The sequence below is a fragment of the Pocillopora verrucosa genome, chromosome 11, assembly GCF_036669915.1.
Source record: "Pocillopora verrucosa isolate sample1 chromosome 11, ASM3666991v2, whole genome shotgun sequence".
In the NCBI taxonomy this organism is placed as follows: domain Eukaryota; kingdom Metazoa; phylum Cnidaria; class Anthozoa; order Scleractinia; family Pocilloporidae; genus Pocillopora; species Pocillopora verrucosa.
Genome location: NC_089322.1, coordinates 20,761,161 through 20,783,918, shown reverse-complemented (window position 1 = coordinate 20,783,918; position 22,758 = coordinate 20,761,161). Strand labels below are relative to the sequence as shown.

Below are 22,758 nucleotides of genomic sequence, written 5' to 3'. Positions count from 1 at the left end.
TTGGATTCCAAAGAAATAGACTGAATAAAAATGGCATTGTGCTGCAGCCCGTTAAAATGATGTTTGGTTTTACGACACCACTCACCACACCAGTATACTTGAAAACATATTAACTTTAATTTTTTGCAAATTATTTCCACTACTTTCTGAATAAATTCAGTCTGAAACATAACACTAGTGACTGTGTTATCTGCCCATTGCTTGTCAGCTTATCAACAGTTGCATTCACTGCAGATATTGAAAAAAAAAATTAAAAAAAACTACTTAAAAGCAAATGTGCTTCAATATGTTGCCACCCAAAGCAACCAAACATGTCCTGTTTGTACAAGTATCAACATCCGTAGTCACAAATTCATGATGTATCCATGTATATGTACAAGTCATACCACTTGATACCACGCCTCTATTGCCACTCTATCAAGTTTAAGTGAAGCAATTTTATGATTGGCACATGTTTGTGTGTTGTTCCTTTTTTATGACAACAGCAAACAACACAACTTCCAAAATTAAATTCCCATAATGAGGCTTGCCTCTCCATCTGTCTGTCCCTTCAGCCTGAGCTTTCCAGAGGATGGTGAACAACAAGTACCCCTTGCCTTTTTCAACATTGTTCCTTAAACACAGACTGGATAGCTGGCCTTGTAACATCAGTCACAAAATCCTCAAAAATTTGACTTGAAAAGTTGTCATATTGTATTGTATATCTTTTCCTATTGATACTGTGGCTGATAATCAAATTCTGATGCTGGCTGTATTGGTTGCGGTGTAGGGTTGAATGGTTTGGGAGGTAACTGTGCAGGGTCTGGGGGCTGCGGCATGACTGAAATGCAAGGAAGAAAGGTTAAATAATGAGTACCTAAAGTCATGACTGATCTGCAGTTACCAGTTTGCTATAACTTGATCCCACATGTAAAGTCTGGTAAAGTCTTTATTAAGTCTGTACTTGAGCTGAGGAACCCATATGGCTGGAGCTTATTGTGGTTTCCAAAGCATGAAGTGACTAGGGGTGTTACTACTCCTCCCTGGATGGGATGCCAGTCCATTGCAAGATTACCCCCCAAGCATTTCATCAGGCTTCACTGAAAATTTGCTGGTACCATTTATACTCCTGGGTGGAGAGATGCACTGTAAAAGTTGCAGAGCTGTTCCACATATTTTCACCCTATCTGGATCAAACTAGGAAGACATTTTTGAACTTTTATAAAGAGCTTTGGCTTAAAAATTTTGGAAACAAACCTGGTTTGAATTGCTCTGCTGTCATCCTTGTAATTCCAATTCCTATTCCTTCAATTAAAGCTAACAGGACAGCTCCTAATGCCGCTGATCTTAGGGCTGCTGATGGTCCACCTAAAGATCGCAGAAGAACTTAGTTACACTTTGCATCACCATTTTTGATCACCACTGGTGGTTATGTAATGTACTTCAAACAGAGTCACACAGTCCTATTCTATGGTTAGTTCTAAAAATTAACAATTACCATTGAATAATAGCAACCATCTCCCTTTTCATAGACAACTGATAAAAATTACTAAACACAGTAGATAAGTCAATTTTGCTTGATAAGTCAAGCATGATGAGTTTGAAGAAATCACTACATGTATCAAGCCAAATTTACATTACATATTTTTCATTATTATATTTTCAACTCTTAATATAAAATTTCTGGTGTTCTGATTGGTTCACTCTTCTCCAGTGATTAGCCAATATTCTGAGTTACCTTATATCGAAATGCATAATTTATGCTAAGTGTTGTGGAGCTGAATAATTTTGCTTTGTAAAGCTATAAATATCGAAATGTAAAGGATTTAATGAAATTCAATGAAACAGTTATTCCATTTGCACTTGTTGGATAAGAGATACATTATAATGGACTTGATGCATGCTATTACCATCTCATATCCAATGCGTGCTAATTGTTGAATAATTGCTAACAACTATAACCATTAAATGTTGTGGTTTTTTTTTCTGCTGATATATTATATCCCAAAAATGTCAGGCTGCAAACTGAGTAAAATTTCCTTTATATTCTGGGCTCTTTTAGAGAGGAATGTGGTTGATAACTTGATAACTCACCTCTTGCTGCTAATACAGCTCCTGTGATAGCACCACTACCTATTGAGTTCCATGGATCCTCTTTGCCTCGTATTCCCATCAGACAGCAGTCAAATGTAGAAAATAAACCTCCCCATACAGCAAAATTACCTGAAATGATAAACTGTTCAATAGCCATACAAAACTGAGTAAACTATAATGCCTGTAAACTGAAGCACTAACCTCCAAGAACAGGTGCTCTTGTTTTGACAGCACCAATACTGCCATAAAGTCTTTGCCCCTACAAGAAATACCAGAGTTATTTGACCAATCATGAGCACTTAAACAGTCATATAATCCTTAGAGAAGCGGTATACTTGAGATGACCCAATATTTTTTTGTTGGAAAGGACAGAGAGTTTGTCTGGGTACCATCCCATAGTGATAATTTTAAATTTCTTTACTTGCATAACCAATCTCCTCAAAAATGTATCATACTCATCAACAAAAGAATTTTCTCAAGTATTAAAAAGTCATTTGGAACTGGATTTAGTATGCAGGACTAGCATGAATTTTTCTTTACAATCATACTCTCTGTTTGTTTGAGTACACATGGTGACATTATCACGTGTGTGCATTGCCATGACCATTAAATATCATAAAAGGTCGATATTCATTTTTTTATCTACCGTAGCCACCAAATCAAGTATAACTTAAGTATGTATATCATTTCATGACAGTGGATAAATTCCCTAGGATATGTCTCACAGTTTATCGTCATAGATGTAAGGGTAAATCACATTTTGTAATGCTGTAATCGAGTTTGTCATCAGCTGATTTAGAATCAGTACAGACTACCACGATCCATTAGAACTGAAAGAAGTTTATTTTGAGTAACTGGTTCAGTTATATACAATGCGAATTACGACTTTATTCGGAATAACATCGGACAGAAAAAATCTACATACAAAAAAAGGTAAAGGAACGAAACTTACAGCCGGCGAATTTCTCCATCCTTTCACAAACGAGAAGATTCCTCCACCGATGGCACCCATCATAAACGCTCCTCCACAGTCATCCACGATTCGGTAAGGACTACAAAGAATTCAAGGACATAATTCAGTCATTATTCCTCTAAAAATAACCTTTGTGAAGAAATCCTGGAAATCAGAGGGGCAAGGAAGCATAAAATTACCAAGGCTCTCTTGCATATTCCTCCATCTTGGATCGTGCACGTTTTTAACCTGGTTGTGACGCAATAATTGCAACAATATTATATCGCAGTATTCAATTGGTCAATATTTTTCACCAGTGACAGCTTCTTATAGAAAACAAGAAGTTAACAATGCATGGTGGGTAGTCTTGCTTCAGCCAATGAAAATACACAATAATCGCGCGCCAAATTCTTGTATCAATATGGCGGCTCTTAGTAAGTGAATTTCTCTAAAAGATTTTCTGTGTATTTTCAAGGTGATCTCGCCGATATGTTGTCTTTTACGGAAAAGAGAACATCCTCAGCTAAGCTAGCAGAGTGGAGTCCGTCAGACTGGCCAGAATCTCTACGAGAAATGAGGGTATCTTATTACAAATATCTGTCTCAACATCGAAAAAAAGCTACTTTGTTCCATTTGTGTGATTTTTTCAAAATCTTATTTTTCAGACGATCGACAATCTGCTGCGATGTTCTATTTGCTACGAATTTTTTGACGTCGCATTGATAACTCCAGAATGCTCCCACAACTGTAGGTTGAATTTTACTTACCTCGAAGTAATGAAAAATTAATTAAATCTGTGAAAGGTGTATACATGTACATTCGAGAGAAACGTTGAGAGGGGGACTCGGCCTTTCCTTGTGTGGGTGACAATTTTAAGCTGAAGGATAGGAAGTGGCAACTTAAACATCTGTAGCATTCATACCATAGTTATAAGGAGAAATATCCCGCTTCATTCTCTTTTCAGATTGCTCACTTTGCATCAGGAGATCCCTCAGTTATGACACAAAGTGCCCCACTTGTTCCTTGGTGAGTATTGTTATGCTTTTACATGACACATTTCTGTCAGTTTTGCGCTGATAATGGTATATGAAGCATAGCTATGGACGATGTAAATGTATGACATCTTGTTAACATGTTTGACAAAATTAGATGAACATGTAACCATCTATAATTGAGATGACAGTATATAAGTTTAAGTACTGGTTTGATGTCTCTCCAATTTTTCTGTAAAGCTTTTAGAGTAATATATCATTATGGTGATTATTAAGGATATTTCATATCTTAACCATATCATTCCCAGTGAATATAGAGTATGCACTTCTTATACATGGATATTAATTGTTATTATGGATAGATGCATGGCTGGTTCAATTTACATCTTGAAACATTTTCTCTTTTGTTGTGTATTTATTTAGTGGAGACACTCACTCTTCAATTGCTTTCTATATGCGGTCTTTATTCATCGATTAAGTTGCTAGAATCATGGGAAAAGTTTCTGCACAGCCCCATACTATTGTAAAACAAATCTGTTTCCCCAATGGAAACGTATTGTTTTTGTCATTATTTTCTCTAGTCAAGAACTGAATGCATAATGTAGTGTGGGGCTGTGCGGAAATTTGACCGAATTATGTTACCTGATTACAGTACTTTCACATTGTTTAGTGGTCCTATGTAGTAATATTACTAATATTGGTACAAGTACTTTTACAATGTTCTCAATACATGACATCTTTTCTTTCAGAAAGTCACTCCTCTTAGTTTGAAAAATAATAGGGTATTGGATGAATTAGTCAAAAATTTCATCAAAGTCAGGTATGTAACCTAACCTCTCTAAGGTTAGTGGTTCATTTAGTCAATCACTGAGTCTGTCAGTCAGTTAACAAGTCAGTCAATCGTTTAGTGAGTCAATAAGGCAGTGTATTGGTCTGTCAGTCAGTCAGTCTGAGACAGTCATTCAGTCTACCTCTTTGGCAATCACTCAACAAGCAAGTCAGTCAATTAGTGGGTCAGGCAGTTTGTTAGTCTTATGATCTGTCTGTCAATCACTTAGTCTCTGTCTGTTAGTCATTCAGTAAATAAGTCAATATTAGTGAGCTACACAGTCTGTCAGTTATTCAGTTAGTCAATTTGTCTGTAAGTCTGTGTCTTTTTCTGTCTGTCAGTCTTTCAGTCTGTTTATCTGTCAATTAGTGTGTCTGTTGTTTGGTCCGTCAGTCATTCAGTCTGTATGTTAATTTATCTTTTTGTCTGTCTGTCTGTTTGTCAGTAATTCAGTCGGTTTGCCAGTCATTCAGTCTATATGTCAGTCACTTGGTCTGTCAGTCAGTCAGTCTGACTATTTGTCTGTCTTTGTTGGTGACTGACTGTATGTAGGGTATTTTGTTTACAGTAAGCAAGAAATCTCAAAGAGATGTCATACAGACTATATACATGCATGGACAAAAAGAGTACAGTAAATTTGCAAAACTACGGTTGCCCTAAGTACCCTTATGATCATTTCATTATATTGCTAGAAATGATCATCTTAGTTGTAACCTTATATTTATTCCATATTTGTTGCAGAACAAAACTCCTAGAGCTAACAACAACTACAGTGCAGGTCACAAGTTTACAGTCTGGAGACAAAAAGGGTGGTGAAGCAAAAAACGAAAAAAGCATCAACACCTCTAAAAAAAACACAAAAAGGAGAAAGGTATTCTTTGTTGTCAAATTTTTTGATGAACAGATTCTTAGTTAACAAGTGCTTCATGTGACTATCAAGAAACAAAGGTGAGTCCCTGACAAGAAATTGAGCCCCTGCAGAATTTCCTTCAATTATTTCCTTGAAAGATTAAATATTAAGAACTTTGGTCTTTTTCGAGTAGTTTGCATAAGGTAGTTTAAAATGCATGTCAGTAGTAGTTTATATTCTTTGTCTAATTTAAAGTGTTTTATCTTAAATGCTCAGTCAAGTTCTCAAACCAATACAACCTCTACAAGTCCAGACACAAAGAGACAGAAACTTGATGCAGAGAATGAACAAGACTTGATTCTGGTTGAAGTAGCTGAAAATGATAAGGAGGAAAACTCAAGCAGACAATCAACCCCAGAGGTTGCAGTCATTGAAATGGAAAAACAAGTGCAAGAACCACAGCCATCAGAACCACAATCATCAGAATCACAGCCATCAGAATCACAGCCATCGGAGCCACAGCCAGTTAGCATCAGTGAACATAGATCTGATGAAAGACAACCATCACAGCCACAAGATCCAGAGTTAGGTCAGTAGGAGGAAGAGGTTATTAGCAGGAAGGCCTATTTTACGGTAGCTAATCCTTGTTTCAGTAGCGTAACAGTACCAAGAATCTCAAGTACTTTAAGTCTACCTATGTTTTTGGTAAAATTGGTTGTGTTGTCTGTTGGTGTTGTTAAGAGTTGTCCTGATAATGACTGTGGTTGGTTCTTCTTAGGACTGAAAATTTCTTCTTAGGCTGAAAATTTTACATGTACAGTATGTCTTTGGTAAATACTTCAGTCATGCTTATGAAGATATAATTTTCTTTTGTTTATCAGCTGAGTGTCCAGTTTGTGGTGACATGATCCTGCACAGGAAAATTAATTCTCATCTTGATGCTTGCCTTAACAGAACAGAAAAGAAAAGTTCTTTACGAATGTATGTTAAAAAATCTATTTCTATGTATGTTCATAATTATAAGGAATTAGTTTAGAAACTTAAAAATTGAAACGTAACTTATACTCATGAATAGTGTTGGTGACATCAATAGACTTGTAAGTATTTTAATAACTAATCTACATTGGTGATACCATTTTCCACTTAAAAGCAGGAAAAAATCAAGTGAACCCTCAACTAGTAAATCAAGCAAGCGCAAGAGTCCAGTTGATGTAGGGCTGCAAGATTCACCTGCTTGTTCAAGTAGTGAACCAGGATCATCTACAACAGAGCAAGAAGTTTCTTTCGCAGCAGTATCATCCAACTTGACAATTAAAGGCTCTAATGCTTTGATGTAAGTCAATGGTTCAAATATAAAACAAAACAAAATGGCAAAATGATCCACAAAGAATAATTGGAGGCTTATTCTTTGTTGACTGTTTTGCTGTCTCTTTGCCAACATGTTGTCAGTCAGCTTAGGTTTGCAATCCCACTGACACTACCCCCCTCCCAATCCCAACCCTCCCCTCCTCCCCCCTTCATTCAGGAAAATGTGTTCTCTCTTTGAGGGCAAATACTGTTACACACATATAACTGGTTGACACTCAATTTTTTTTGGCACTAAAAGCAATTAATTTGTTGGTAGTATTTTGTTTTTAATTTTTATGATTATTTTTTTTGATCTCTGATTTCTCTTTAGCCGAATGATTCAGAGAAGAAAGCCTCTTCCAAAACTTGTATACAATGTCATGTCAGACAAGGAATTACTAAAAAGATTAAAAGAATGGAATTTATCAACAAAGGGAAATCGAACAGTAAGTAATAGGGTGCTACATGTTGGTAACACAATAATATGAATTTCAGCATTGACCAGCTGATCACTGAGAGAGTTCACCAATAGATCAAGATCAAAGAAATTATTTCACCTTTTTGCCTTTTAACTCCCAGAAGTGATTAACACGCAACTTCTCCCTATAATACCCAGACATTATCCAGCAAACAGGTAATGAGAATACTCAAACTTATCGGGTAGAAGTTATCTTAACCTAACCTTGAATTTACAAGGAAATGCATAGCAGTTAAATTTAGAGGGGAGAATTAATAATTAGATCTTTGGAGCTAAAGGGTTAACAACTCAATGAGTCTTTCATTGCATGTGCTTCTTCTATTCACACTGAATAAATGTGAAGAAAATTATGACAGTTATGTTTAATTTATATTGATCTTGTGTGTTGTTATTATATCTGAAGTATGACCCTAAAAACACAGCATTTCAATTGTATCAGACAAGTTTGGCAACAAGCATTGTCCTCAGGATCTCATAACATTTCAAAAGTTTTTGTCTTGTTCATGGTAGCATAAACTGCTCATTACATGGACACCTAGTTAATTTTTTTTTAGAGTCCCCTATGAACTTGATTGATTTTTTTGTACTTTTTTTACTACTTTTTCAGACACTTATCAAAAGACATCAAGAATTTGTAATGCTCTACAATTCACAGTGTGATTCAGAAAAGCCCATGACAGGTAACCAATAAATTACCCTTCATCATACAGGTAGATAAATTATTCAAATTATTCTTCATATGACAGTCCTCTATGAAAAGTTTATGTGCAAGAATTATTACAAATAATTAACACTTTCCTTTATTATCCAAAGACATATTATGGATTTCAATGAGGAGTAACTTCATAAGTCCTCAATACTGATAAGGTAATAACAATTTCCCACACAGCTGCACAAATTGTAAGAGAAGTGGAAAAAGCTGAGCTAACAAAGGAGAGAGAGGCAGCATCTGTAGCTGAAGCTCCCACATCTGTATGTAAATGAATTGTTTGAAAATAATTTAATGTAAATGAATTATTTGCTTTTGTTTAGTGACTGGTTTTTAAGTGATGAAAAAATTCCACAGTTTGTATGGGTTAAGAAAGCTGGGAATTTCTTGTGTGGGTTATAGAAGGCCATGGAAAATGACAAAAAAAGATCAGTTTGAGAACAAAAAAGCTATAAATACTTTAGTAATAGTATGATTAGTGTTTCTTTTTAATTCTTTAAGAGTTCTTGCAGTTCTCTGGGAAGGAACAGCTTAATATAGTTTTCCTCAGTGTTACATGCATTTTTATAAGCGTGGACCTAAATGTTCAGTGTACATGTATTTTTGAGTCAGTGATGTGAAATTGCAAATGTTATACATAAATTCTATAAATCCTTTTCCTTTAATTTTTTCATCAGTGAATTATAATGTAGTTGTTCTAACTTCCTTTTCTACATTTGGTTCCAAAGCATGGAGTTCATTTTACAAAAGATCAAAGCGAGGAGGAGATGGACCAAATTCGTCAGGAATACTGTAAGTTGTCAGCCCTCACTTGAATTAAGTTTTACTTGACTGTTTGAAGTTAGTGGTTGCAGTGTAAATCAGTCAGCCAATATGTATTGGGTTTATTGAGACAGAGTTTTATCTTGGTTGGGAAGCTGTGTCATCACTGTTGATGTAGCACAGGGTTCCCACATTTAATATTGTGATGTGTTGTCTTGTTTCAACCATAATGTTTAGTTGTTTTCTCAGTGTCAATTTCTAACTCTTTTTCCATGCAAGTAATTACTGAAAAAATTGTATCACGATCATTGTTATCTGAACATCTTTACTTTTTTGTCAGTGAATCATCATAAAAATGAGTTTGAAAAGCTGATAGCTGATATGCAAAAGAGAAAGAAAGGGCAAAGAAATAAATCTGCCAAAAAGACTCCAGGTTAGTGGAAGAGCTGCATTTAGTAGCTGCTGTTGCTGAAATTTTGGGTTTTTAGGCTGAGCTAAGTACTGATATTTTAACTTTTTTTTCACAGAAAGTGAAAGTTTGGAGGTGTTAAAGACTAACCCCACTGATGAAGACATGGACAAGATAGACCAAGAAAAAAGTGACACTTATGAGCAGGAAATCATGGAAAGCAGAAAGATATCACAATCAAGTGATCAAACATATCCACCTTTCTTTAGGAAAAGTACTGCTGCTCCAGGTTTATCAAAAGATGGCAACAGCAGGACTTCATCAGTCATCCCAGAGCCGCCATCTTCTCCAAGTCTGGTGTCCTTGGAGGAGGATGAGCCAGGTACACCATCACTAGGCTTAGAGGATGATAATTGGGTAAGTTGTCATTTTGATTGATCAATGCAATTGTGTAATACTTAAATTATTGTTTTGACAAAATTGTTCCAGAGAGAGGGAGAGAGAGAAATATAAGAAGACACTATGGGGAAACTTTGATTAAAGAACTTCCATGTTTCAGAGCTCAACATTTTTTTATTAATTTGCCATGCATCAACTCAAAATCACAAGGTCACTGAAAATAGGAAAATCAAAAGAAATCAGAATAAGCTTCCTATAGTTGACTATTGCCTGATAAAATGTAATGCTGACCACAAAAATTGCCCCTGAAACAAAGAATATTAGTTAAGGTTGACGCGACAATTTAATGCATGATACTTGGACTACCAAAAAATTTTTCCTCCCATTATATTTCTTCTAGGTTTTTTTTTCCTGAAAAATTTTGAGTTAAAAAAGTTTGTACTTGAAAAAAATTTCTTATGCTTTAAGGGGGTCAATAAATTTTTAAAGCAGGTCTTTTTTTAATGACTGAACCTGAACCTGTTGCAGAATGAAAATGGAAATAAGATAAAACATGATACATGTGTGATGATGGGTTTGCTTGTTTTGCTTCAAAAGGACCTTAAAGATGAAGAATCAGAGGATCCCAGTGTTATTCCAGAAAGGTATCTTATAATTATTACACATGTACTGTAGGTTTCATTGTTGGTTTAAACTCTTTGCTTACCCCTTTGACCCTTAAGTGATTAACATCTAATTTCTCCTTACAACTTCATCCCTGAATCTGACGTTAAGGTCATGAGAAAAACAGAAATGATCACCAGCTAAAAAAGCTCTTGATTGTTAAACAAATTCTCCTCATCAGCACCTTAGGAAATGTTTACAGTAGAGTATGGAGAATATGCAAAATGATGTTCGAGTGTAAAAGGTTAACTGCTTTATCTCATGGTTCTCATTGCAGCCCAGTGATAAAAGTTGGTTCAAAAACAGGAGATGAAAGAACAGACAAGGATACCGACAGTGATGAGGAGTGTCAACTGACATTTTTTAAGAATAAAAAGGTCAAATCTAACCTGTTTTAATGTAGGTTTTGCCCTATAGTGCAAAATTTTAATTCTTGTAATCATTAACCTCCTAACCTCTTTGATCAGAAAGGTAACTCTCTCAACTGATATCGTCGGCAAGTGAGGAGCGATGTTACATGTATATACTTAAATGTTATTTTACAATTAATTATATTCCTAATTCTCATCACCACTTTTTTTTTGAAACTACATCAGTGCAAGGAGAATGAAGTACAAATTAAGCCACAAATTGTTTTAAATATGAAAATCTTGAAATTCATTGTAGAAGATTTTGAAGTCTATATCAATTCAATTGTGAGAAACTGTATTTAAAGACTAAGTGTGTCTTGAATACTTCCATCAAAAATATCCTTACCCATTCAGCTGTGTCCAAATTTGAAAATATCAGTTTGCAAAGTTAAATTATAGTTAGTTCAAAAAGTTTAAATTTCTATTCAAAATTCATGTACTGATTGTAAAGCTCATTCAGTGATGCAGAATACATTTTATATTCCTCAAAGAAGCAGTTAAAATTGATGTCTATGAGCAGGATAAAATGGGTCAAAGTAACAACTTAATTTTGAAAAATCTGTTAATTTCTGACACAGTGAAGAGCTGTAGAGCATTACTCCCCAGCCTTTGTAAATAACTGAAGAAATATATAATTCTGAAATATTTTTTAATAATAATAGTGTGATAAATGAGGCACAGGTTACTACTATTGGTAAGAAATTTAGTCTAATGTAGAATATTATTTTTCCTGTAAAGCAACAGGTCAAATACTGAATTCCGACCCAATGTATAAAGCACTAGGTGTGAAAGAGCAATGAAAGGCTCTAAGAAAAGCATTGTGGACTATATTCTCTTCAGTCTTCTTTGCATTACTTTGTTCTTGCTTTTTCATCAGTGTGTCCAAGAACACTACTCCTCTCACAGTCCTTCTGTATGTACACACCAAGACACTTCAACTACAAGCAGTCCTTCACTTTAGCAAAGTCCATCATGCGAGCTACACGAGTGAGGAATTTGAAAAGTAGCCTCGCTCATGGAGCTCCTGCAGTGCATCGAGGTCACTCTGAGAACTTCCCATGGCACGCTAACATTAATTTTTTTTCCCCTGTTTTTCTTTTACTGGCTCAACAGACATTGCTGAAAAGAAGAGACTACTTGTAGTCTAGTACACACTTTCCCTCCATATTTAAAGTACATGCTTCTCCCCAAAATATGTTTATACAGTTTCTTTTTTTATTTATGCAAAGGATTGATTAAAGGTAAAGAAATGAGCACACAAAGACTTGATGACAATTATGATCATTTGTTTAATTGTTTTTAAGTTTGTATGGCCATCATTGACTTTGACAACTTAATATGGGAAGAGAACTGAGGTCTGAGAAAAAATTGTAAAAATGTAATTTAATGTACTGTAATGCCAGTTATTTACAGGCAAAAGCCTTCACACAAGTTTCATATTACCCCATGAACTAAACAAATAGAGCTACACCAACAAATTAGTAACATCCTAATAATTGAGAAATGTAAGAAAATTTTTTAAAAAAGAATATTTGAAATCTTTCATTGTTTTCTTTAGATCAGCACCTAAAGTTTGAATCAATGTTTCTTTCTCTACCATTTTCTGATCTCTTAGTTATTTTATGAATCATTTCCTATCTATATGGTAAATAGCTGTCATACCCACCTTTTCAATAGTTTTTACTGATGACAACAAACAAAACATACTACATGAAAGAAAGAAAGCACAGTGTAATTTAAACCTTTCATTGCTAATCAAAAGTACATAAAAACTGAGTTAATTAACTATTACCCTGATTTGGGTGATTACATTTTGAAAACAGGCTTGCTCTCCTGCTAGGCACAAAGCAAGTTTTTTTTAAGCCAGCGAGAATACACTGATGCACATATGCAGTGTTCTTTGAGACTTGTTAGAAAGAGATGTTAAGTCGATTCTCTGTAAAACAGGCACCTGAGAGACCACTTTGTGTCTCAATTCCAAACTGTTTTGACAAATTGAACATTGAAATGGCAGCACCATCTTTACTGCCCTTTGAGGTGAAAGCACCTCTGACAGAGGTGTCTGTATAAAGAGCAATGACTGTCTTACCAACAGCTTTTGAAGGGGATTTTGTTTAGCAGAAATCATAAAAGACAGAAAAAGATTCTTGATCCCCTCTAATGACACAAAAAATACAAATTGTTCCTAATAATTACTGTACCAATATAAAAATCATTCTTTTGTCAGGAGCTGTCATCCTGATTATTTAATCCATTACTTGTAAATTCAGAACCAAGAGATGGCCCTGGGTCTGTGCCATCTTCTGACAGTGGTCTGGGTGAATTCCTGTCTGGTGTGACAGATGGTGAATTTTCAGGTTTTAAAAGTTTATAATCTGTTATAATCACAGTGATGTTTCCTACGGTGACGGCCATGTGCTGTGCACTGCTTCTGTCAATGTTTTTGAGTCGAGGCCTATAAAATTAAAAAGTTTTAGATAACTATGAATCATTTCACATTCCCATGTGGTAGAACATTTGGGTGGGTGGGTATTAAATAATTTCCTTCCACATTTTTGCTGGTATCTTGAATTTCTCTACAATAAGGGGGTTGTAACAAGTGGAAAAGGGTACAAAATGGGAATAGCAAGGCAATCTCATAGGCTAATGGTTCTCATTTAGTGCCAACTGGTGGCTAAAAAGCTGGCTACCTTGACTTTTCTTAAAATTATGTGAGTAAGTTGTAAACAGAAAACTGTTAGAAAAATCAAAACAATTCCCTGCTACTAGGGAGAGAACTTGGGATTAAGTCAGGAGACCAGAGCTTGGAGGATTCTCCAACTCTCATCCAAGGTGTGTGCTACAGAAAAAAAATTGACCTTCACCAATGTGGGCAGCCATTTTATTTCTGTGCAAGCCCAAAGTACATAAAAAGCTCTAATTTTGCACAAACAATATACTCTATTAAAGTTTGTGCTGCTTACCTTAATTTTTTAAATGGTCTTTTAGCCACAGCCTTTTTTAAGGGAGGAGGTGATGTAACAAACTGTTGAGCAACTTGCTGAGCTACTAACTGAGAATTAAGTTTTGGTTTCCTGGTAATGCAACAAAAATAAATATTAGTGACACAGAATGATTCACCCCTAAACTCCCACAATTAACAGAAGGATTAACCCCTAAACTCCCACGAGTGACCATGAGTGATCAAGAGATCTATGACATTGACAATCCCTGGACTTATAAAACTATCTGTACAAAATGTAATTCATTTCGTAGCTTGAAAACAACACCAACTCCATGCTGTTCTTAATTATTCATTATTGACGTAATCATTGTGCTATTTTAATACTCCTGGGACCACAGTAATTGGCTATCGCTGTTGTGGTTGCCTGCCCGTTATTGTTAGTTTAATTTACCATTGTATGTATTGTTAGCAAAGCTAATAAATAAATAAAAGACAGAATTTCTCCTTACAATATCAATACAATATCAAGCAGGCAAGTAATGAGAATAAAGAAAAATATCAGTTAGGGGGTTCTTAGTTGATCCGATAGCAAATTCTCTGAACTAACATGAGAATTCTATGGCAGATAGAAAGGAAAATTACTAATGAGATCCTGGGAGTTAAAGAGTTAAAAATAAACTTCTAAAATCCAATTATCACCTAACATGAAAATTTTGTAATTTAATTTAACTAATCATAATTATTTTGAATTGTCTTTGATCCACATAAATACAAACAATGTTCTCCCTTCAGTCAAATCAAAAACTCTGTGAGTCACATGTTGCATGTATTCAAAATCATTCCAATTGTTCATCAAGGAATCATCTAGCACTTAGCTTGCATCTTTACAACTCTCTGAGAAGTAAATATGAAACTAATCACTTCCTATCTAATTTAAATTCTGTCCCTTAGACAGGAAACTGAAGAAATTAATTCCCAGCAGAAATTTCAGTCATGCTGAATTTCTAAAAGGGGGAAAAAATAAACAGGAAAACATCCTGCTTTTCTCCCTTCTTCAATTCATCCTAAAAATAACAAACAAAACTGAATACAAATCCATACAGTTAAGGTTTCTGAGCATCATTAAGGCAAAACAGTCTGGATATTCCAGACAGTGTTATAACATGTACATTCCGAGGAGGGTCGGGTGGGGAGAATTGGTACACTACAAAAGTAACCTTTAAAGGCCATCATAAATTAACAAAAGGTCCCTTGTAATCATAGAATGGGTCACGCGTTTATTATTGAAAGCGCAATATTTACAAAAGGCGAAAGTTTGACCGCAAAAATGCTAAGACTCGACCACAAGCATCTGTTTCGAATCTTTTATAAGTTGACTTATGGTAGATCGTGTTCGATCTTCATGCACATGGCGTTTGATTTTGTATCATCTGTCACAAAAACCATATCGAATTGCATTTTTTTTACTTTCACCCTTCGAAATGATTCTACCTGATGTTATTTTGTCATTTCTATTCAAAACAAAACAAAAACATACTCCAGATGCGTGAAGCATGGGAAACACATTGCGACCGTAATTTTCTGTCCTGCAGACAGTAATTATAGAGAACAAACAAATACTCTAGTGCCACGCGTTACCTTGTTGAAGTTCCCTTTCTAACATCGCACATCGCACATTTAAAGGCTTCGGCTCCATTTCTGTACGTACACACACTACAGTCCCAGTAATTCTCATCTGTGCTCGGCCTTAACACTTTACGAATCCTGTGGTGAGACAAAACAGTCCAAACACTCGAGAAATTTCAACTGCTCTAAGCTTGCACACGAGTGATTCGATTGGTCGATTGCCTTTATTTTCTGAAACTTATCGTCGCTTTTCTGCATAGAAGGGGCAGATATTTCCATCTACTAACATCTTAGACTCCAGCATTTCATTTTCTTTCACTCTTAATACCTTTATATGATTAACAATCACGCAATATTCTCGCAGTGCTCGTTTTCCAACAAAAACAACAGGATTCAAGAGACACAAATTCGATTTGGAGCACGCGCTATAATCGTATCAAACTTCGACTCTAAAACAACGCCAAAAGCTTCCTTACTTGACTGGACTTTTCTTCTCCACCTTCTCCTCCATACTGCATGAAAAAGAAGCTCCAGTATAGAGAAATCTATATATTTTTAACTTGAATTTTTCTCTCAGTGTTATCTTCTGCTCTCGTTTGTATACAGGCACGGCTTACAGTGAATAACCAATCACAGAACAGGACGACCGGCGGAACCTCACGACAATAGCTTACCTAATATGGCTTGTGAAAGCGTGACTTCCCTCGAGTCTAGCTACCCGCGCAAATTTCTCCCATTACAAGCGGAAATGTAATAACACTGGAATTTCAAATATTCTGGAAAAAGATTGCGAGAAAAATATTATTTTTGAAGTTCGAGCCCAGTGAAACTGTAATTTTCTGAGAATTGTACAAACTCAGCCTTAAAGAACGACTTTTTCAAGTGCGCTAAATGAAAAACTGTAACTAATTCTCGCCCCTACCACCGAGTAGAGACTAAGAAGACTCACTTAAGTCTTTCTCCTTCATAAATTGTGTTTCCTCGAAGCGACAAAGATAGAATTTAAACAAAGAACGCCGTCCTCTCAAGAGAGGTGCACGTGGAGAACATAACCTCAGGCTGTTTTCAACTCATTAAATTTTAAAAAAAAAAAATTTTTTTTCGCCCGACCACGGTAAGTTATAAGGCCTCGAGCCGCGAGAGGTCTGCAAGGGATCTGGCACTGATTATTAGTGCCAGACCCTCGCTAATCCCCTCCCCGACTCGTCTCGAATCTATCCGGGGGCGTAGAAGTGTGTCTTGCAGCGCGCATAATGATGGCCTGCTAGCAATCTGTCTTGTGTTGAGACTACGTGTGCTCCATCTTTGTCAAGGTAATCTGTCGCTCGAATCAATGGAAACAACCAAAAAAATAACATCCTGGCATCATGTGGATTCTGGGGAGCAGCGGGGTGGAACAAAAGGAGGTTGCTTCCTAGAGTTCATGCCTTGTTGTTGGGGTATCTTTTCCTTGCTGACTTGTTTTGTTCGTGTCAGTTTTTTCCTGTTTTTTTTGGTTTTTTTTTTTCTGCGGATTTCTTTTGAGTCACGCTATGAGTTATGCTAAAAAGCAGTGGTGCTAGTAGTTTATCTGCTTTTCCTTTCAGTGTTGTTTTGAGACAAAAAAAAGTGATTTGTCTTAGACCGTCATATCCTTCCGCGCTTTCCTGCTATCACGTGCTGCGTTCTTGTGGGTGCGTTTGTGCTTTTCTTCTTCGCAAAACAAAATGCTGACAAACACGTCATTTATTTAAATACTGAAGAGTACCAATGCGAACGTAATTTTATTTCTTGTTGAGTTTACGAAGCAATTAAATAAAAACATAAATTTAACATCTACCTTGGATTTGACTTAATATTTTTTAACTAAGAGTAAGCTATACTCATTATCTACCCACTTATTTTACAGATTTGAAGCTTAAATGCTTGTAGCTTTCATAAAGCTATGAATAATATGAATTTTATTGCTAAACTATACCTCTATAAAGACAGTCTCAAAGCGATTCTGACACATTTCTCTCTAACGCAACTGACATTCTAGTTTTGGCCCTATAGTCCTTAACTTCCAGGAGTAATCAAGACAGAATTTCTACATCAAGGAGACAAGTGATGAGAATAAAGAAAAATATCAATTAAGGGATTATTAGTTGATCCAAATCCAAATTATCTAAACTAACATCATAAGAATTGTAAACCAAACAGTAAACAGAATTACTACATCTTTGCCACAAATTACCAACCCTCTAGGGTCAAACCTCTGTTGAGTCGTATCGGCTCCGTGAACTTAACAAACTCTTTTTTGCCCTTTTTCTACTCGTTTTAAACATGTTTCTGTAGAAGTCATACATTTTAACCTCGATGAAATCAGTAATCAACGCATTTTTTTTTTCAATAGAAACATACTAAATTCAATCAACTTCGGAGTAAAATTCGTTAAAAAAATATTAATTTTTATAGTTAATACCATTACCATTAAAATACTATTAATACCACTAGTTCATGTCAAGTAAAATGTTTAAAAAATTTTAACAGCGAGTACTTTAAAAATCACAACCCCAAAGTGACAAATTTAACTCAGTGTACAAAAATTTCCCAAGTCAAGGCACAGGCATACCTGACATTGCTTTACAAAATATTTCAAAAACAGACGTTGGACAGCATAATGGAATCCAGCTAAGAGAATAACAGTCACTCCGAAAGGAATCCATTGGAGTTATTTTTTACCCAAGGGAATCTCCCAATAACCAATCCCGGATCGCCAAATAGGCTGACGCAGAGGTCAGAAAGCAAATAAATCAAAATCCCGGATGACTTTTGATACAAGATTGAAAGTATACGGAGATTCGGTCTATCAGCTTAATTCTTTCGTGCTGCATATGCAATACACTTTTTTTTCTTACAAGACACCAATTTTGAACCCCTCTAGAAAGCCCCTAAGATTCCCTTCCTATTCCCTAGGCAACCAGCCTCCTTAATTTTGATAGGTAGCTATTATTGGCTTCCTAGAGCGTCGCGACCCTACAATTTTGTAACATTGGATCTAGTACACTTCCCCAGGTTGTATTTAACCTTGTAAGGCTCGGTTTCTGCATTAATTGCTTTTGTTTTGTTTTGTTTCGTTTTTTTTTAATTTAGTGCGACAGTATCCTCGCAAAAAAATAAAAGTCGTCTCTTAGGCTCTTTCGTCAACATTAAAAAAAAAAAATTAAAATTTGTAAAGAACCGAGACTAGCATCTTTAAAATTTGATAATCCTTGCAGAGTGTTAACAAGCCACGCGTTATTTCAGCCCGAAAAATAAAGTAGTTAATAAGCAAGAAAGAAATATAGAGCTAATTGAGCGTGATTGGGGAAATAGCACATTTATGAAAAAGGGGACTTTTTCCGTGTTTACACACCCTTATCAAAACATGTGGGGGTTGCCGCCATTTGAGGCAGTGTGCAGAAAAGTAGTCCAGGGTTTGCATGACTGACGGGGAGAAAACACACACACACTCAAGAAAAACAAAAAGATCTACACGACGTTTAAGTGTTAGTAAAAAAAGGAACAAACAAAACAACATAAAAACACTAAACTAACGTAGCGATATTTATGGCATAAAAAATATATCTATCCTTCCTGATGTCCCTTGAAATGTAACCAGCGAAAGCGGAAAAACCTGGAAAGTAAAATAATAAGAATAAGGAATTATATCTACTTTTTGATACGCGCACTGTGATTGGTAAATTTAGCGACCTACTAACATTTGCTTTTTTAAAACTTTTAAAGAAAAAACAAGAACTCACCACTGTTATCTTCGTGTAACCAAACAGCTCACTTAGCCTAAAATGCAACGAAGCAACAAGTTAGGCATCGAAAAATTGAATCACAGTTTTTTTAATTGCGCCATTTTGCGCTAAGAACCAAATCACAAATAACATTTTTTCAGAAGTCCTATTCCCACAAATGACTGTTGTAAGTTAATGACTTCTCTTTATTTTTCTACTAAACCGTTTTAATTTTCTTATGTAATCCTGTGCTCGAACAAGAGCTGCCTAACAGTACGATACCATTTCTTTTTTTTTTTTTCTCTCCCTTATTCAAGTTTGAGTTTGTATCCTTTGAGTTTAACCCTTTAACCTCTAAGAGAGACTGGACTCTAATATCTCTCTACAGCATCACCCCTGAATCACACATTAAGGTCATGAGAATAAAGGAAATGATCAACAACTAAAGAAGCTCTTGATTGCCAAACGAATTCTCTTCATCAGCACCTTAGGAAATGTATAAAGAACAGTTTGGAGAATATACAAACTGATGTTAGGGTGTAAAGGGTTAAGATATGACGAATCTCTCCTAATAAAAACCTTCCATGATACTACCACATGTTGGAGATAACAGAGTGTACCCGTATCTGACTCTTAATAGTTACTTACAGGTGTCTTCTTCACCTGGAAGATACTTGGGGTCTAGGTTAAACTGAAATAACAACAAAAAAGTTGATTTAGTTGTGGATCCAGATCTTGAGGAAAAAAGGGGTGGGTGGGTTGGGAGCGTACCCGGGTAAGGGTGGGTAAGGAAGTGTCCCCGACAAAACAAACGGAGGACCTTGACCTTTTAGGACCTTTGTCATAAATAGCGAAAGAAAAGGAGTGAACTCCCACCCCCACCCCCCCCCTCACCCCTTGTGGGATGGTAGACACGGCAACCGGATGGCAATACAAATAGCATCAAAAACACATTATTTAGTTGTTTTTCTGCGCAAACTATGGGATATCTTCTGCCTGTGTGTAATCAAGTGTGCTGCATGATAGTCACCTTGGCAGCAGTTGCAAGGTTGTCACACAAAAAACGAGAAGGCTCGTTGCGTGACATCCTAATACGGGTGTGAAGGAGACGAATCAGAAGCTGGGACTGAAACGAACAAACCGGCAAATTTTAAGATGACTTTTCTTTTTTCTTGAGATTTTCCACCAAATATTAAGGAAAATTTATGCTTGATACCATTACAAAACTTGATATGAAATGAACCAGTCTGACGGGCCATTCCTGACCAGTGGTTGGCGCCGTAAGTTATAAAAGTTCTTGGGTCTCAAAGTTAGCGGTTATTTCATACGTTTACCTTTACAGTCCTTTTCCCATCGTAGAGTGGGTTGGAAAAATTTTTGACACCCGTATCAGATGAAGCCTGCAAAAATAACGAAGAAGAAAAGAAAAACAGATAAAGAAATGAATAAAAAAAACTAAGTCTACCTCCAAATTTATGGCGTTCATCATTTAAACCCTCGCGGGAATTTTCATTTCTTGTGGATCGGTGATTTTTGTATTTTTTGGGAGCCAATTTTTTCAGGTTGGAGATCACTGAAATTTTTCCAAAAATCTTACGTAATTTGTTTTTCAAACAGCAGAACATCGACAGGGAAAGGAAAGTAAAACTTTTTTTACTTGACTGGTTGTACAAAGGGGAGCTGCTTAGATACAAGGAAACGGAGATCTGGTGCACAGGGTACAACAGGTAGCCGCTAATAACCCTGGCCAAGATACACAAACTACTGCAGCAACATTTGGTAGTTGTTATAGTATCCCCTGAATTTTTCTAGTTTAATCAGGAAACGTACCGTATTAGAGTCTGGCAAGAAAATTATGTCATTTGGATTTTGTGGCAGGTCTAAGCCAGACATTTCACGATAGAGTGGATTGTCAAAATCCATGTGTTCTCCTGAATCCTGCAAACAAATGTTATTAACGTGAATCAAACGAGTCTTTATAAGCGAAAGATATTATTTACAAAAGATACTCATAACAGAAATCAAACTAGCAATCCATACAGTTCTTACACTGCAATGTTGCTCAAAAATTCTTACCATTTCTTTTCTTTCGAAAATGCTTATGACATGAAGGAATAAATAAATAAATGAAGAGATAAGTGCATGAATAAGAAAAAGTAGATAAACCTATAATCAAGAAAGAAAAGTAGCAATATCCGGCGGTGTAGCGGAAAACCGAAAAAACGAGCGTGGTCACGTGGGAAGGTGTATTCACGTGACCACACCCCTCCCACGTGACCACGCTCTTTTTTTTGGTTTTCCGCTATACCGCCGGGTATCACTACTAAGAATGACGCAATAAATATCAAACTGACAGCACACCCAGAAAATTCATTCCGTCAAATATGCGATGAACTACAGCTTGGCATCAAATTTGTCTTCAGCTCATAGCAGTGACAGTACCCACTAATCATACCTGTGGTAAAGGCCGTTTATCGTCAATAGGTATATCCAGTGGAGGCATTTGCAAGGGATCCTCCATGTTATGAAACAGAGCATTATCAAATGACATCATAGAATGTTCGTTGTAAGCTTCGTTACTAAACTGAACGGTGTCCGCTTGCTAAGAAACAGAAAACACAAGAAACTATTTCACGAAGACGAGATACGTGGACTAAAAAGGCGTTTTGGACTTAGATAAATAGATAAATAGATAAATAGTTTATTTATCTACATAACGCCTAGGAGCATTCAGCATGCTCGTTTACAGTGCGCACGTGCAATTACAAAATACTGAAAATAATGAAAATTACATAAGTACAAAAGACTATAAACAATCATGTGCAGGGCACAGTAACAAATTCCTATTATGGTGTTTAGCTATAAATAAACGGTGTAAGGTTTAATTTTTCTATTATACTTCTAAGAGTATTCACATTAACAGCAATTCTAGCTTTGCATGGTAAAGTATTTGTCATAACAAAGAACGAACATCACAAAGATGAAAGAAGCCTGAAGGATGAAAAGTTCAGATAATTTAGTCCCCCATGGTTTTAATTTTGAATTTGATTGGTTAACCCTTTCGCTAACAAGATCTTATTAGTAATTCTCCTTACTGTCAGCTGTACAATTCTTATTATGTTAGTTTGGAGAATTTGGTATCGGATCAACTAATGATTCCCTGATTGATGTTTTTCTTTATTCTCATCACTTGTCTCCTTGCTATTGAGTTGATATTGTAAGGAGAAATTCTGTCTTGATCTCTCATGGGAAAAGAGACGCAAGTGTTTTCTTCCAATTTCAGTGCAGAGCGAAGGAAAAAGAAATTACGATCCCAGATTACTATCAAAACTAAAGAAGAAGCCAAGAAGAATTTGATTTTGGGCTCTAAGTTTCGTTAATTTCTCCCTAACAAAGTTCAATTACCTTTTTGTAAAATGCTCGGCGGGAAAGGAAGCCATTCTTTCTTGCAAAGTAAACTAAAACAGCGATCAACATCACAAATATTATGATGCCAATGATAATACCAGCAATAGCTCCTCTACCAATACCATCTCTCTTCCAAAACAAAAAAGAACAAAGAAAGAAAG

General features: G+C 35.9%; 4 protein-coding genes across 6 annotated transcripts in view; 1 reads left to right on the top strand and 3 right to left on the bottom strand.

Annotated features, from left to right (window-relative positions):
* Positions 1-95: 95 nt before the first annotated feature.
* LOC131772806 (mitochondrial import inner membrane translocase subunit Tim17-B-like) lies at positions 96-3,314 on the bottom strand. Its single transcript, XM_059088760.2, has 6 exons — positions 3,226-3,314; positions 3,026-3,125; positions 2,275-2,332; positions 2,074-2,202; positions 1,237-1,347; positions 96-820 (listed from the first exon to the last, which is right to left on the bottom strand). Exons 1-6 carry the CDS (start codon positions 3,249-3,251, stop codon positions 711-713), a joined length of 534 nt encoding a protein of 177 aa, XP_058944743.1. The 5' UTR covers positions 3,252-3,314; the 3' UTR covers positions 96-710.
* Positions 3,315-3,445: 131 nt separating this feature from the next.
* On the top strand, positions 3,446-12,377 carry LOC131772808 (E3 ubiquitin-protein ligase RAD18). 2 transcript variants are annotated; one of them, XM_066158635.1, is made up of 16 exons: positions 3,446-3,604; positions 3,691-3,772; positions 3,990-4,051; positions 4,767-4,837; positions 5,588-5,717; positions 5,973-6,285; positions 6,578-6,677; positions 6,850-7,029; positions 7,375-7,489; positions 8,129-8,201; positions 8,411-8,493; positions 8,959-9,022; positions 9,333-9,425; positions 9,520-9,818; positions 10,398-10,444; positions 10,741-12,377. In XM_066158635.1, exons 1-16 carry the CDS (start codon positions 3,515-3,517, stop codon positions 10,859-10,861), a joined length of 1,923 nt encoding a protein of 640 aa, XP_066014732.1. In that variant the 5' UTR covers positions 3,446-3,514; the 3' UTR covers positions 10,862-12,377. The 2 variants fall into 2 exon arrangements, with proteins under 2 accessions (XP_066014732.1, XP_058944745.2); XM_059088762.2 differs by having other exon boundaries at positions 6,847-7,029.
* A 364-nt stretch (positions 12,378-12,741) lies between these two features.
* On the bottom strand, positions 12,742-16,054 carry LOC131772807 (YY1-associated factor 2-like). Its single transcript, XM_059088761.2, has 4 exons — positions 15,920-16,054; positions 15,456-15,581; positions 13,837-13,947; positions 12,742-13,328 (listed from the first exon to the last, which is right to left on the bottom strand). The coding sequence occupies exons 1-4, from the start codon at positions 15,952-15,954 to the stop codon at positions 13,097-13,099; spliced, it is 504 nt and encodes a 167-aa protein (XP_058944744.1). The 5' UTR covers positions 15,955-16,054; the 3' UTR covers positions 12,742-13,096.
* Positions 16,055-17,199: 1,145 nt separating this feature from the next.
* Positions 17,200-22,758, bottom strand: part of LOC131772834 (stabilin-2) — a 44,091-nt gene continuing 38,532 nt past the window's right edge. Inside the window, exons 66-72 of one of the 2 annotated variants that reach the window (XM_066174627.1) lie at positions 22,595-22,726; positions 21,645-21,791; positions 21,020-21,127; positions 20,524-20,589; positions 19,838-19,880; positions 19,208-19,244; positions 17,200-19,080 (exon numbers count right to left, since the gene is read on the bottom strand). In XM_066174627.1, the coding sequence (XP_066030724.1) occupies positions 19,240-19,244; positions 19,838-19,880; positions 20,524-20,589; positions 21,020-21,127; positions 21,645-21,791; positions 22,595-22,726 (501 nt within the window). In that variant the 3' untranslated portion in view covers positions 17,200-19,080; positions 19,208-19,239. Of the gene's footprint in view, positions 19,081-19,207; positions 19,245-19,837; positions 19,881-20,523; positions 20,590-21,019; positions 21,128-21,644; positions 21,792-22,594; positions 22,727-22,758 lie in introns of those variants that run through there. The other variant, XR_010719177.1, reaches the window with a different exon arrangement.